Genomic DNA, 13,162 nt, shown 5'->3' on the forward strand with positions numbered 1-13,162 from the left:
TAGCAGAATAGCACAAACAATTGTGCAAGTGTACACTTGACTGCTTTCATCTCATGTATGCTGACACACAGGAAATAGCTAAGACGGAGAGGAGACAAGGTCCAGTGTTTGCTAGAAGTTTATTTTGCTCAGTACATTTCAGAGTCAAAACTCCATCAGGAGCTAACACAGCAATGATAATGGACAACATTATCATCAAAATTCCTACATATTACGTTAAAACATATGTACGTTCAGAGAATCTAAAGACTTAAATTGTTATAAACGATATCAAACTATGAGAACATAAAAAATACACCAACAGTCAAAATTTGCCTTGGAGATAGGAAGCTGCCTTATACTGAGTCAGACCATTGGTCCATCTAGCTCAGTATTGTCTACACTGACTGGCAGTGGCTCTCTGTCACTACATATATAAATCCTTGAAGACTCGGTGCTTTTAAGCCTTAGAAAGTCAGTTATCTCCAGGGTGATTGCATGCTGGATATATTGGCTTTATAAGAGTTAAAAATGTTGGTTGTTCCTTGGTGTGAATTTTGATTTTTCATCATTTGATTATAGTTTGACAATTTGCAGTTGTCCTGACTTATGATCTGCTCTTCGGTCAGATAGTAATAATGGCTTTTAATTCAATTGCTTTTAATTTAATTTAAAATATGATAATTGCTTTTACGCTTGTCATACAGCAAGGTAACATCGCTTTAGGTTAGTTTGTCACTTTTTAGGCAATTTTAATTGGAGCCTCTTTTTTCTTGAAAATGGTTGCTAGGTAAGTGAAATGACAACTATAATTAATGGTCAAGGTGTGTGTGCAAGTGAAACTATATACCGGGCCATGGTTTATAAGTGGACACCTCCCGAAAATGGCATGGTTTAAAAACTAAAATCCTTTGTTTCTCCCCCCCCCTTTCATTTTAGGGATCTTTCCCAAGAAGTGGCTTTTCATTCAAAGTATTCTACCCCTCTAACAAAACAGTAGAGGACAGGTATGATATTATCTTTTGCTATCAAAATAGTAAGTGTGTGAATTATTCCGACCTCTGGCTTTTTAACATACCAATTATACCTTTTGGGGGGATGCTACCTGCACAAGCTTTGAACTGACACAATTCTGTCAGGTGGAGGGGAAAGGAGGAAGGGTTTTGTGTTAGATTTGGATTAAAAACTATTCAACATCGGAAATATGAATACTGACAAGGAAAAATCTATACCCAAGAATTTCAGAACTGCAGCACCCCGTATAGTTAACAAAAGCCTATCTGAACAGAAAGATCTGAACACTTTTCAGACAAGCCTTCCCAGGGAGGGAATTCTGAAGTTTGCCTCTGTGCCAAAAGGGATTGATCCAACAATGTAACTACTTGGCTGTTTAGCTCTGCAGAACTGGCATTCTGTTTTTGTAAGAAATTAATCCTTTAATGTGGCAGCACCCATTCTTTGGAACTCCCTGCTCATTAATTTTAACTCTATTGCTTTTGGTGCCTGCTAAAACAGTTTTTTGTTTTAGCAAGCCTACCCAGGCACATAATTTTAACATTTAGGAACATAGAAAGCTGCCTTATACTGAGTCAGACCCATTTGACATAAAGTAAGTTTTTTTTAAAAAAAAAGTATGGATTTTACAATTTTATGTAGTTTGCTTTTAATGTTCTTTATTGCTATTTTAATGATTATTTTAGTTTTTAAAAATTGCTTAAGAGTTCTTTTTTATTCTAGTAACTGGTATATAAAATGTGGTGCTTTTTAAAAAAAGATTATCATTCCTATTTTGTAACTCTTACCCTTGGGGAGCAATATAAATCTCTACCAGCCTATTTTGTGAATGCGTGTGGAATAATCAGTGAAGCCTGTAACTGCATTTTAAGATGGGTTGGGATGTTTTTATTTGTAGAATTTCCTAGAATATAATAATAATAACAATAATTTAATTTGTGGGTCGCCTATCTGGCCAATGGCCACTCTAGGCGACGTACAATTTAACAACAATACATTACATCATAATAAAATACATCATAAAATACAATATAACAATAAAACAATAAGTGATGAGAGGATTCCCTCTGACAGTTTTTTTTGTCTCCTTGACACAAGGACAATGCTGAAAGAGAGATGTTGGCACCCTAGATATTGTGGTCCATGAAGGGTGGGCATTGCAGAGGCTTCTTGCCTCTTCCCACATATATACGTAACACAACCCTGCAATCTCATTGTGCTTAAGTGGCAGCAGTTCACTTGAGTATATTTGTGATTTTCAGACTAAGCTGTAGCTTTTACGATTTCCTTTACATCTAAGGATGCAATCCAATACATGTCTATTCAGAAGTAAGCTTCATTAGCTTCAATGGGACCTACTCCCAGGTAAGTGTGTACTGGATTGCAACCTAAGCTAGTAAACTTTAGGCGACCCTAACGATTTGGAAAAGAGCCAAGCTGAATTTTAAGACAATTAAATCTGCAAGCATTAAGACTTACTGATCTGAGGCACTCACTGTAGACTTGCACATGAAGGGTAAATGCTTCCTTTTTTGTTGCATTAAGCAGAACCTAATCTTCAACGCATTGGACAAAAAATTACAAATCTGTGTGAAGTGGGCCCTTTGTGCACCAGTCTTAATCTAGAATATTCATATAAATTTAATCAAATGTGAGAGTTTAATTCCATGTAACCATAGGAACAGAGATCTCAGTATGGAAAATTCCTTTGAAGTTTCAATAACTTCTAAAAAGAAAACATTAAAGGTTTAAGAAAGGAGGTATTAAGATTTAAGAAATGCCAGTGCAGTTATGGTAACCTAAACTTCTTTATTTTTTTTCAGCAAACTCCAGGGTCTTTGACTCTCAGTCATGAACAGCAAATCAAATATTCTGAGCTTAATACTACGGAAGCACTACTTCTAGGATCATGGATTTTTATTGTATGCTAGAACTAATACAGAACTTCTTGTAAATAAACTTTCAAATAATTAATAGAATAAGGTTGTTGTTGCATATGTGTATTCAGGCAAGCCTTTGGGGTGGGTTAGATTTTATCATTATCGCTTTTAGATTTTAATGTTATTGTATTGGTGTGTCATTTTGTTCATTTTGTACGTCGCCCAGAGTGGCTGGATGGCCAGCCAGATGAGCGACTAAGAAATCCAATAAATTAAATTAAATTAATTAAGTCTCACAGCTTTACTTGAAACAGAAATGGTACAATAGCCCAACACTTTTCCCCCAAAAGAACTTTAATCAGACAAAAAAAGTCAATATTCTTCACTCTAAGTCCTGTCATGAGAAATGTGTCCTTTGCTTGCTGCTACCATACCAGTTCAGCTAGTTTTGGAAAAATGGTGGGGTATAAATAAAGATAATAATAATAATAATTCAGGATTGTTGTTGTTGTGTCTCCAAGTCGTGAACCACCCTGTTCAGATCTTGTAAGTTCAGGTCTGTGGCTGCCTTTATGGAATCAATCCATCTCTTGTTTGGCCTTCCTCTTTTCCTACTCCCTTCTGTTTTTCCCAGCATTATTGTCTTTTCTAATGAATCATGTCTTCTCATTATGTGTCCAAAGTATGATAACCTAAGTTTAATCATTTTAGCTTCTAATGACAGTTCTGGTTTAATTAGTTCCAACACCCATTTGTCTTCCACAGTCCATGGTACGTGCAAAGTTCTCCTCCAACACCACATTTCAAATGAGTTGATTTTTCTCTTCTCCGCCTTTTTCACTGTCCAACTTTCATATCCATACATAGAAATTAGGAATACCACGGTCTGAATGATCCTGACTTTGGTGTTCAGTGATACATCTTTGCATTTGAGGACCTTTTCTAGTTCTCTCATAGCTGCCCTCCCCAGTCCTAGCCTTCTTCTGATTTCTTAACTATTGTCTCCATTGTGGTTAATGACCAAAAGATAGGCCCTTGCCCTGAGTTGCTTGCAGACTGAAATTTGACACTTGGTGAAGGAGAGTGTGGAGGAAGATGGAGGTCAAGTTATATAGGGGGAGAAGGTGTGATTGGTTTATTCACAACATGGTTCCAATCCAAGGTCATTTTCAGAGAATAGCACTGAGTGATTGTCTTTCGGCAGTTGGGTTGTGGGGTGCCACAGGGTACCATCTTGTCCCCCATGCTGTTTAACATCTATATGAAGCCCTTGGGAGCAGTCATCAGGAGATTTGGGGCAACGTGTCAGCAGTACGCTAATGATACCCAGCTCTATTTCTCCGTAACATCTTAATCAGGAGAGGCCGTGCAAGCCCTGGACCGCTGCTGGACTTAGTGATGGGCTAGATGAGGGGCAATAAACAAGAGTCTGAATCCTAGCAAGACGGAGGCACTGTGGGTTGGTGGTTCCTGAGTTTGGATAATTGGTCAGTTGCCTGCTTTGGATGGGGTTGTACTCCCTCTGAAAAAGCAGGTCCGTAGTCTGGGGGTGGTCCTGAATCCATCTTTGTCACTAGAGGCCCAGGATCACCACAGCGGCTAGGAGTGCCTTTTACCTGTTTCTGCTGGCAAGACACCTGCGGCCATTTCTGGACTGGGATAGCCTGACCACTGTTGTCCATGCACTGGTAACCTCCAGGCTGGATTACTCTAATGCACCTTGAGGTTTGTCCGGAAGCTGCAGCTGGTGCAAACTGCGGTGCCGAGACTGCTCACTGGGGCAGGGTATCGCCAACATGTCACTCCGCTGCTGAAAAAATTGCACTGGCTGCCCATTTGCTACCAGGCCAAGTTCAAGGTTCTAGTCTTGGTGTACAAAACCCTATACAGCTTGGGACCAGGATATCTGAAAGACTGTCTTATCCCTTATGTACTCAGGACACCATGTTATCAGGAGGTCTGTTCTGCACAACATAGGAAACGGACCTTTAGTGTGGTGGCACCTATCCTGTGGAATTCCCTCCCCTTAAATATTAGACAGGTGCCATCTCTGTTATCTTTTCAGTGCCTATTGAAGACCTTCCTCTTTCAACAGACCTTTTAAGTTGAGACCTATTCCTATCTGCGTCTGTGTTTTTAAATATATCTTGAAAGCTTTTTAAAAAACATTTTTAAAGATGTTCTCAGTCAGTGGGGTCGTGGAGCATACAGGAATGGTTAACTCCTGTAGGCAGAGTCAAACTTTAACAAAGTGTTAGACAGTAGCCAGCCGGAAGGGGAGGGAACCACCCTCTAACTGCCAGTCTTGACTCTGCCTCCAGTGAGTCAACTGTATGCTGCATCTCTTTAGGGATATGGGGGTGGAAAGGTGTTTTTTGTTTTTCCTCAGAATTTGTCTTCTCTGTCCCTGCCTGTCAGTGATTAGTTCAGATGGGGGGGAGGAGTAGATTTTTTTTTGGAGACATTTGATGGGGTGGTAGCCAGGAATCATCCCAGGTCTCTCCCTTTCTACACGAAGATCGTCATTTCTCTGGGCTAGAGTGGTAAGGGGTTGCATTTTGGATACTCTGTTCACAGGGTTTTCGTGCAGACAATGTAATGCTCAAGATTCTACAACAAAGGCTCTTGCCATATATGGAACGAGAAATGCCAGACGTCCAAGCTGGATTTAGAAAGGGAAGAGGCACCAGAGATCATATTGCAAACATACGTTGGATAATGGAACGGACCAAGGAATTTCAGAAGAAAATCACCCTGTGCTTTATAGATTACAGCAAAGCCTTTGACTGTGTAGATCATGAAAAACTATGGAATGCTTTAAAAGAAATGGGGGTGCCACAGCATCTGATTGTCCTGATACGCAACCTGTACTCTGTACAGGAGGCTACTGTAAGGACAGAATATGGAGAAACCGATTGGTTCCCAATTGGAAAGGGTGTGAGATGGGTGTATTTTATCACCCTATTTGTTTAATCTGTACGCAGACCATATCATACGGAAAGCAGGATTGGACCAAGAATAAGGAGGTGTGAAAATTGGAGGGAGAAACATCAATAATTTAAGATATGCAGACGATACCATACTACTAGCAGAAACCAGTAATGATTTGAAACGAATGCTGATGAAAGTTAAAGAGGAAAGCACAAAAGCAGGACTACAGCTGAACGTCAAAAAGACTAAAGTAATGACAACAGATTTATGCAACTTTACAGTTGACAATGAGCACATTGAACTTGTCAAGGATTATCAATATCTTGGCACAATCAGCAACCCAAATGGAGACAATAGTCAAGAAATCAGAAGAAGGCTAGGACTGGGGAGGGCAGCTATGAGAGAACTAGAAAAGGTCCTCAAATGCAAAGATGTATCACTGAACATGAAAGTCAGGATTATTCAGACCATGGTATTTCCGATTTCTATGTATGGATGTGAAAGTTGGACAGTGAAAAATGCTGATAAGAGAAAAATCAACTCATTTGAAATGTGGTGTTGGAGGAGAGCTTTGCAGATACCATGAACCGCAAATAAGACAAATAATTGGGTGTTAGAGCAAATTAAACCAGAACTATCATCAGAAGCTAAAATGATGAAACTGAGATTATCATACTTTGGACACATCATGAGAAGACATGATTCATTATGTTGAAGAAAAAACTTTCCAGACCAAAGATTGTGCTCCAAAGGACAGAGGTTTATTGATCAATAATACAGATATGCCAGTGGCACCAGTGGGAGAGGGGTCCTTTCGAACCACACACTCTCCCGATCAACAGGAATACATAACTTTTATAAGCATTGATATGTCATACATACATTGTACCTTCTGACCCCTTTGTGCCAATCCCCACCCTGGTATCCTACCCTGAGGGCAGGCTTTTGGCATAGGCGTCTCAAACTGTTTTCATCCGTACCGAGAAAGAGGAAGGGCTTTTACACCTTCCTGACCCATGTTTTGACATCTCATAAGGTACAAGACAAGACACTCAAAACCGGCTGAAGAAAAACATTTTTCAAAACCTCACTCAATATATAATCAGCATGTGTAGCTTCTCCAAAGAAACATTCTGTAGTTAGTTCCTCTTTTAGTACTGTGTTACCCTGACAATGGACTCAGGAAACATGCTAACTGCAAACCACAGCCTCTTTTCACAAACTGTTAGGAGAATATCCAAACAAATATGCTGCTTTTATGATACACACTGCAAACAATATATTTTAGCAATCACTGCAAACCAAACAAATTAAAAGATAATATGCCTGACAGGATGAAATCAGAATTCCTTTCACATTTCCTCCCTTTTGAACATTCAGTTCAACAAGATAAAGAGATTCTGATTTCTATTCATCCTGATCGGAAGGGAATTCCCATCCTGAACGATCCATTTCCCTGAAACAAATATGACATGCTTTTTCCTGAGGACATTGGCAAATGGAAGATCCAATTTGACTTGGAGGTAATCCCCCATGTTTTAATTTCCAGTTCCTGGCTCTGGCCCATACAGTGGTACGGGGTACACCATAGACCATGCCAGCCACTGCTGCACTCATGGTCTGATTAACAACAGCTTCCACAGCACATTGTAATGCATGCCAGCTATAATTGCGACAGTACAAAGTTTTCTTTTTGGGTTTTAACAAATCTATTTGTATGGGAGTTATTGGAGCCAATGGGATCACCTTAACTGGTTCAGTCTGGGTGGCTTGATCAATTTTAAGAACATAAGAACATAAGAAGAGCCTGCTGGATCAGGCCAGTGGCCCATCTAGTCCAGCATCCTGTTCTCACAGTGGCCAACCAGGTGCCTGGGGGAAGCCCGCAAGCAGGACCCGAGTGCAAGAACACTCTCCCCTCCTGAGGCTTCCAGCAACTGGTTTTCAGAAGCATGCTGCCTCTGACTAGGGTGGCACAGCACAGCCATCACAGCTAGTAGCCATTGATAGCCCTGTCCTCCATGAATTTGTCTAATCTTTTAAAGCCATCCAAGCTGGTGGCCATTACTGCATCTTGTGGGAGCAAATTCCATAGTTTAACTATGCGCTGAGTAAAGAAGTACTTCCTTTTGTCTGTCCTGAATCTTCCAACATTTAGCTTTGAATGTCCACGAGTTCTAGTATTATGAGAGAGGGAGAAAAACTTTTCTCTATCCACTTTCTCAATGCCATGCATAATTTTATACACTTCTATCATGTCTCCTCTGACCCGCCTTTTCTCTAAACTAAAAAGCCCCAAATGCTGCAACCTTTCCTCGTAAGGGAGTCGCTCCATCCCCTTGATCATTCTGGTTGCCCTCTTCTGAACCTTTTCCAACTCTATAATATTCTTTTTGAGATGAGGCGACCAGAACTGTACACAGTATTCCAAATGCGGCTGCACCATAGATTTATACAACGGCATTATGATATCGGCTGTTTTATTTTCAATACCTTCCCTAATTATTGCTAGCATGGAATTTGCCTTTTTCACAGCTGCCGCACACTGGGTCAACATTTTCATCGTGCTGTCCACTACAACCCCGAGGTCTCTCTCCTGGTCGGTCACCGCCAGTTCAGACCCCATGAGCGTATATGTGAAATTCAGATTTTTTGCTCCAATATGCATAATTTTACACTTGTTTATATTGAATTGCATTTGCCATTTTTCCGCCCATTCACTCAGTTTGGAGAGGTCTTTTTGGAGCTCTTCGCAATCCCTTTTTGTTTTAACAACCCTGAACAATTTAGTGTCGTCAGCAAACTTGGCCACTTCACTGCTCACTCCTAATTCTAGGTCATTAATGAACAAGTTGAAAAGTACAGGTCCCAATACCGATCCTTGAGGGACTCCACTTTCTACAGCCCTCCATTGGGAGAACTGTCCGTTTATTCCTACTCTCTGCTTTCTGCTTCTAAACCAATTCCTTATCCACAAGAGGACCTCTCCTCTTATTCCATGACTGCTAAGCTTCCTCAGAAGCCTTTGGTGAGGTACCTTGTCAAACGCTTTTTGAAAGTCTAAGTACACTATGTCCACTGGATCACCTCTATCTATATGCTTGTTGACACTCTCAAAGAATTCTAATAGGTTACTGAGACAGGACTTTCCCTTGCAGAAGCCATGCTGGCTTCAGCAAGGCTTGTTCTTCTATGTGCTTGGTTAATCTAGCTTTAATAATACTTTCTACCAGTTTTCCAGGGACAGAAGTTAAGCTAAGTGGCCTGTAATTTCCAGGATCCCCTCTGGATCCCTTTTTGAAGATTGGTGTTACATTTGCCACTTTCCAGTCCTCAGGCACGGAGGAGGACCTATCTGATATTTCAGCTAATAGCTTCAGGTTTGCCATTGATCCTGATGTCTCCATTAATAGTGATGGTCCCTCATGCAGTGGCAGCATTACTTTTGAAAGCCAAAACTCAACATTTGTCAAATCAGAGATTGTCGAAATATGAAAATTTGCTTTTAACCCCAGCACGTCACAGTTCCGCGCTGTGCGAGTCTCAATCCAGCTACCTTGATCCCTATTCCTGAGGAGGGGTTAGGTGAAGTGGTTCATGATTGTGTAACAACAGTGGAACTAATCAGTAGGCCAAGACCTGACCTAAGGGAAATGCCTCTCCCAAACCCAGATTTAGTTCTTTATACAGATGGGTCATGCCTCAGAGATGATAAGGGTGATCTATCAGCGGGTTATGCGGTCTGCTCTTCCTTTGAAGTATTGGAGAGTGTACATTTACCTTTGGTAAGGTCTGCTCAAGTGGCGGAATTAGTGGCCCTGACTCAAGCATGCAAAAGAGGGACAGATTTGTCTGTAAATATTTATACTGATTCTGCATATGCTTTTGGGACTGTTCACGATTTTGGGCTGATTTGGAAGTATAGAGCATTTCTAACTTTAGCAGGAAGCCCCATAAAACATGAAGAATATATAGCTGCACTTTTGGAAGCAGTGTTACTGCCAAAGGAAACAGCAGTTATAAAATGTGAAGCTCATAGACATAAACAAGATGAAATCTTCAAAGGGAATGCGATGGCCGATGCTGCTGCAAAGGCTGCGGCTTGGGCTAAGACCATGGAGGAGGTTTTTGTGGGAATGATAGAAGGAAAGGAAATTAACCCTTGGGAAAACCTGAGCAAAATGCAGGATAGTGTAAATGATGTTGAACAAGAAAAATGGAACAATAAAGGGTGTACCAAAGGGGTTGATGGGTGCTGGAGGGATAAAAAGGGATGGTTGGTGGTTCCCCATGCATTGCTGGCATATTTTGCCAGAATAACACATGGCCAAGCTTACATGGGACATGATGGAATGACAAAGGAATTGGCTCGCTATTGGTGGGCTCCGGGGTTTTATCAAATAGCCAAAGAATATTGTCAGGCTTGCCACATATGTCAAGCACATAATATAGGAAAAGCAGAGCCTACCGTTTTGTCTGCCCCACCCCCCCCATGGGGGCCATTTGTCAATATCCAAATTGATCTTGCGAATATGCCCAAATGTGGGCCATATGAGTATCTATTGGTGATAGTTTGTATGTTTTCTGGTTGGGTAGAAGCATACCCCTGTGCAAAAGCAGATGCCATAACAGTAGTAAAGAAATTGGTAAGGGATTTAATACCCAGGTTTGGAATTCCGGGAGTAATAGATTCTGATAGGGGAACCCATTTTACAGCTGAAATAATCAAGGGAGTCTGCCAGGCCTTGGGGATCCAGCAAAGACTTCATACACCCTACCATCCTGCCTCTAGTGGACAGGTGGAAAGGATGAACTCTTGAAGAGAAAAATAAGAAAGGTATGTGCAGAAATTGGTTTGAAATGGGTAGATGCACTCTCTTTAGCTTTGATGAGTATCAGATCAGCTTGTAGCTGGAAGTTGGGTCTGTCACCTCACGAGATCTTGATGGGCTGCCCTATGAGACTACCAAGTACCCCACCTATGCCACCCTATTACACAGACTTGGTGATGATGGACGATCACATGCTTATGTACTGCAAAACTTTGTTGTCTTGCATAAGGTCTTTCCACGCACAGGTGGCTGAGGCACTATCCAGACCTGCTGAGCATCCCTGCCATACCATAGAGGTCGGACACTAGGTTTGCATCAAGGTACACGTATGGCGGAATCCTTTCAAGCGATTGCGGGACGGTCTGGTGTTGACCACACATACGGCGGTCAAGGTCCAGGGAAGAGTCGTGGATCCACGCCTCCCACTGCAAAAAGGTTCCACCTCCCATGGAAAGAGACGCCAGTTTGGCGAAGCGACCCAAGAAGTCTCGACCCCAGGGATTGCCAGAGGCATTGGGGCATAATAATCCCCTTTTTCAAAGTCCCATTGTAGGCGTGAAGCTGGTGGGTGAAGACAAAGAAAAAGTCCTTAGCCACCAACCAAAGACTATTTCGGAAACCGGAGATCGATATAATTTGAGGCCCAGAAAGTGACGGCTCTACAAGCAACATCATCATGACAGACCCATCCACTGGCATTAGGCAGACACTTAGGAAATGGTTAATGCCAGCAATAGGATTTATTAGTATTGTAATACTTCTTTTGTTATTGTTAAATCTGCATGATACCATTTTGTTTTTCTGGATCCCCAAGAGGGAGGCAGATGTGAATTCAGGGATGGCGCCAATCCCCGCCATCTCGGGTTCAGAATATTGGCTCTTAGAATTGCCTCCTGAGGAGGCCCCAAATCTGAAAAAGAGGTCTACCACCTTTGAAGGGGCAAGTACTACCACGCCTCCATATTTGCAATTCACAGGGAACACTTATCTGCAGTTAACTTGGGCCTATGCGCAAGCATTGAACCAACGGAATTGTTGGATATGTACCCATTTTCCTCTAACAGCAGGAGTAGGAATGCCTATGATACCTGTTTCTCTTGATCAACAGGATTGGTGTGATTATTGGTATTTTATTGAGGAATGTAACCCTCGAAAATATGATCCCACTTGCTTCCCCAGATGTAAACCATATGATATGCGGCCTTTGAGGGGGGTATGTTCATTGAACCTGCAGATTGAGAAAGACCACCCCCAATCCCATTAGTGGTAGAACGCACTGGGTATGTTTGCCTGACAAATGATCAGGGAACTATATTTATGGGACAGAGTACCTGTAAATATCAGGCTGAGTGTGCTCTGGCTGGTACGTTTCCAGTATCTTCATATGGCAACCTTACTCTACGTTGGACAACGTTTAGGAAGGATTGTTATAAGCAAAATATATGGAATCTTCAGAATCTTTATTATGTGTGTGGAAAAACAGCATATAAATGGTTACCCACGGGATGGACAGGATCCTGTTATGTGTCCTATCTGATCCCTGCAATGCATTATACAAATGCCACAGCATTACCTCGAATTAGAAAAAGGCGATTGCGGATGCCCTGGGGTTTTGTTACAGATACTGCTGCTTCTTTCTTCTTAACCCCCTTTGCCGTTGCTTATTCCTTATGGGAAATTAGGCGATTGGGTAAAATATTAGAGATAGTGGGTAATCGAACCGGGAGAGCTTTAAAAGCAGTAAGTGTGGAAATGCAGGCTATGCGGTTAATGGTATTGCAAAATAGACTCGCATTGGATTTCCTGTTAGCAAAGCAGGGGGGGTCTGCGAGGTGGTCGGGACAAAATGTTGTTTTTATTCCAGATAATGCAACCCAAATACAGCATTTGGCCGACAGAATCCTAAAGGCAGGGAAAGAAGCAGGGAAAATTGCAGATTCTAACATAGGATGGGACCTGGGCTCATGGTTTGGGGGGATTTTTGAATCATTAGAGAGTATAATATTATATGGACTAGCTTGCCTTGTGGTGATAGGAGGATTAATCTGTGTGGGATGGCAAATCTTTAACTGCTGCCTAAAGGGAGGACTCAAGCGTGGAAAGGTCAGTCAAGATAAAAACCTCCTTCCGGTTTTGTTTCTATGAAAAGTATGTCCAAGCTTATGGCGGGAGGATAATCTTAGAGATTCTCATTACGCGGATACTTTATCAGAATCAAATTATCATTTTTCCCCCATAGAAAAGAACTTGCAAAAATCTCAGACACAGATTCTCATGAAACTCCGTCTGAAACTACAGAAGTGGAAGAAGAATAAGGGGTTGAGGTATTGGATTCCCCCAAGGATGGAAGAAGGATATATCTTCCAGACTCGGAGGGTTTACTAGATCAACTCTGATATCCTGTGTTTGATCTTATAAAACTATATTCAATATTGCTTGGGGGGTCGAGGTTTCAACAGGGGTGGGTAACTCCTTGAGATGGTGATACCCTCTCTGTTGTCCCTTTAACCTTCCTAAATTAAGGCT

At 41.5% G+C, this 13,162-nt stretch overlaps 1 protein-coding gene across 1 annotated transcript in view; it reads left to right on the forward strand.

The window, feature by feature from the left end:
* The window catches only part of POLE2 (DNA polymerase epsilon 2, accessory subunit), a 56,144-nt gene extending 52,808 nt beyond the window's left edge, over nucleotides 1-3,336 (forward strand). Inside the window, exons 18-19 of the mRNA XM_061613320.1 lie at nucleotides 919-986; nucleotides 2,817-3,336. Of these exons, the coding sequence (XP_061469304.1) occupies nucleotides 919-986; nucleotides 2,817-2,835 (87 nt within the window). The 3' untranslated portion in view covers nucleotides 2,836-3,336. The remainder of the gene's footprint in view (nucleotides 1-918; nucleotides 987-2,816) is intronic.
* The last annotated feature ends 9,826 nt before the right edge of the window (nucleotides 3,337-13,162 follow it).

Source organism: Rhineura floridana, chromosome 2, assembly GCF_030035675.1.
Source record: "Rhineura floridana isolate rRhiFlo1 chromosome 2, rRhiFlo1.hap2, whole genome shotgun sequence".
Lineage (NCBI taxonomy): Eukaryota > Metazoa > Chordata > Lepidosauria > Squamata > Rhineuridae > Rhineura > Rhineura floridana.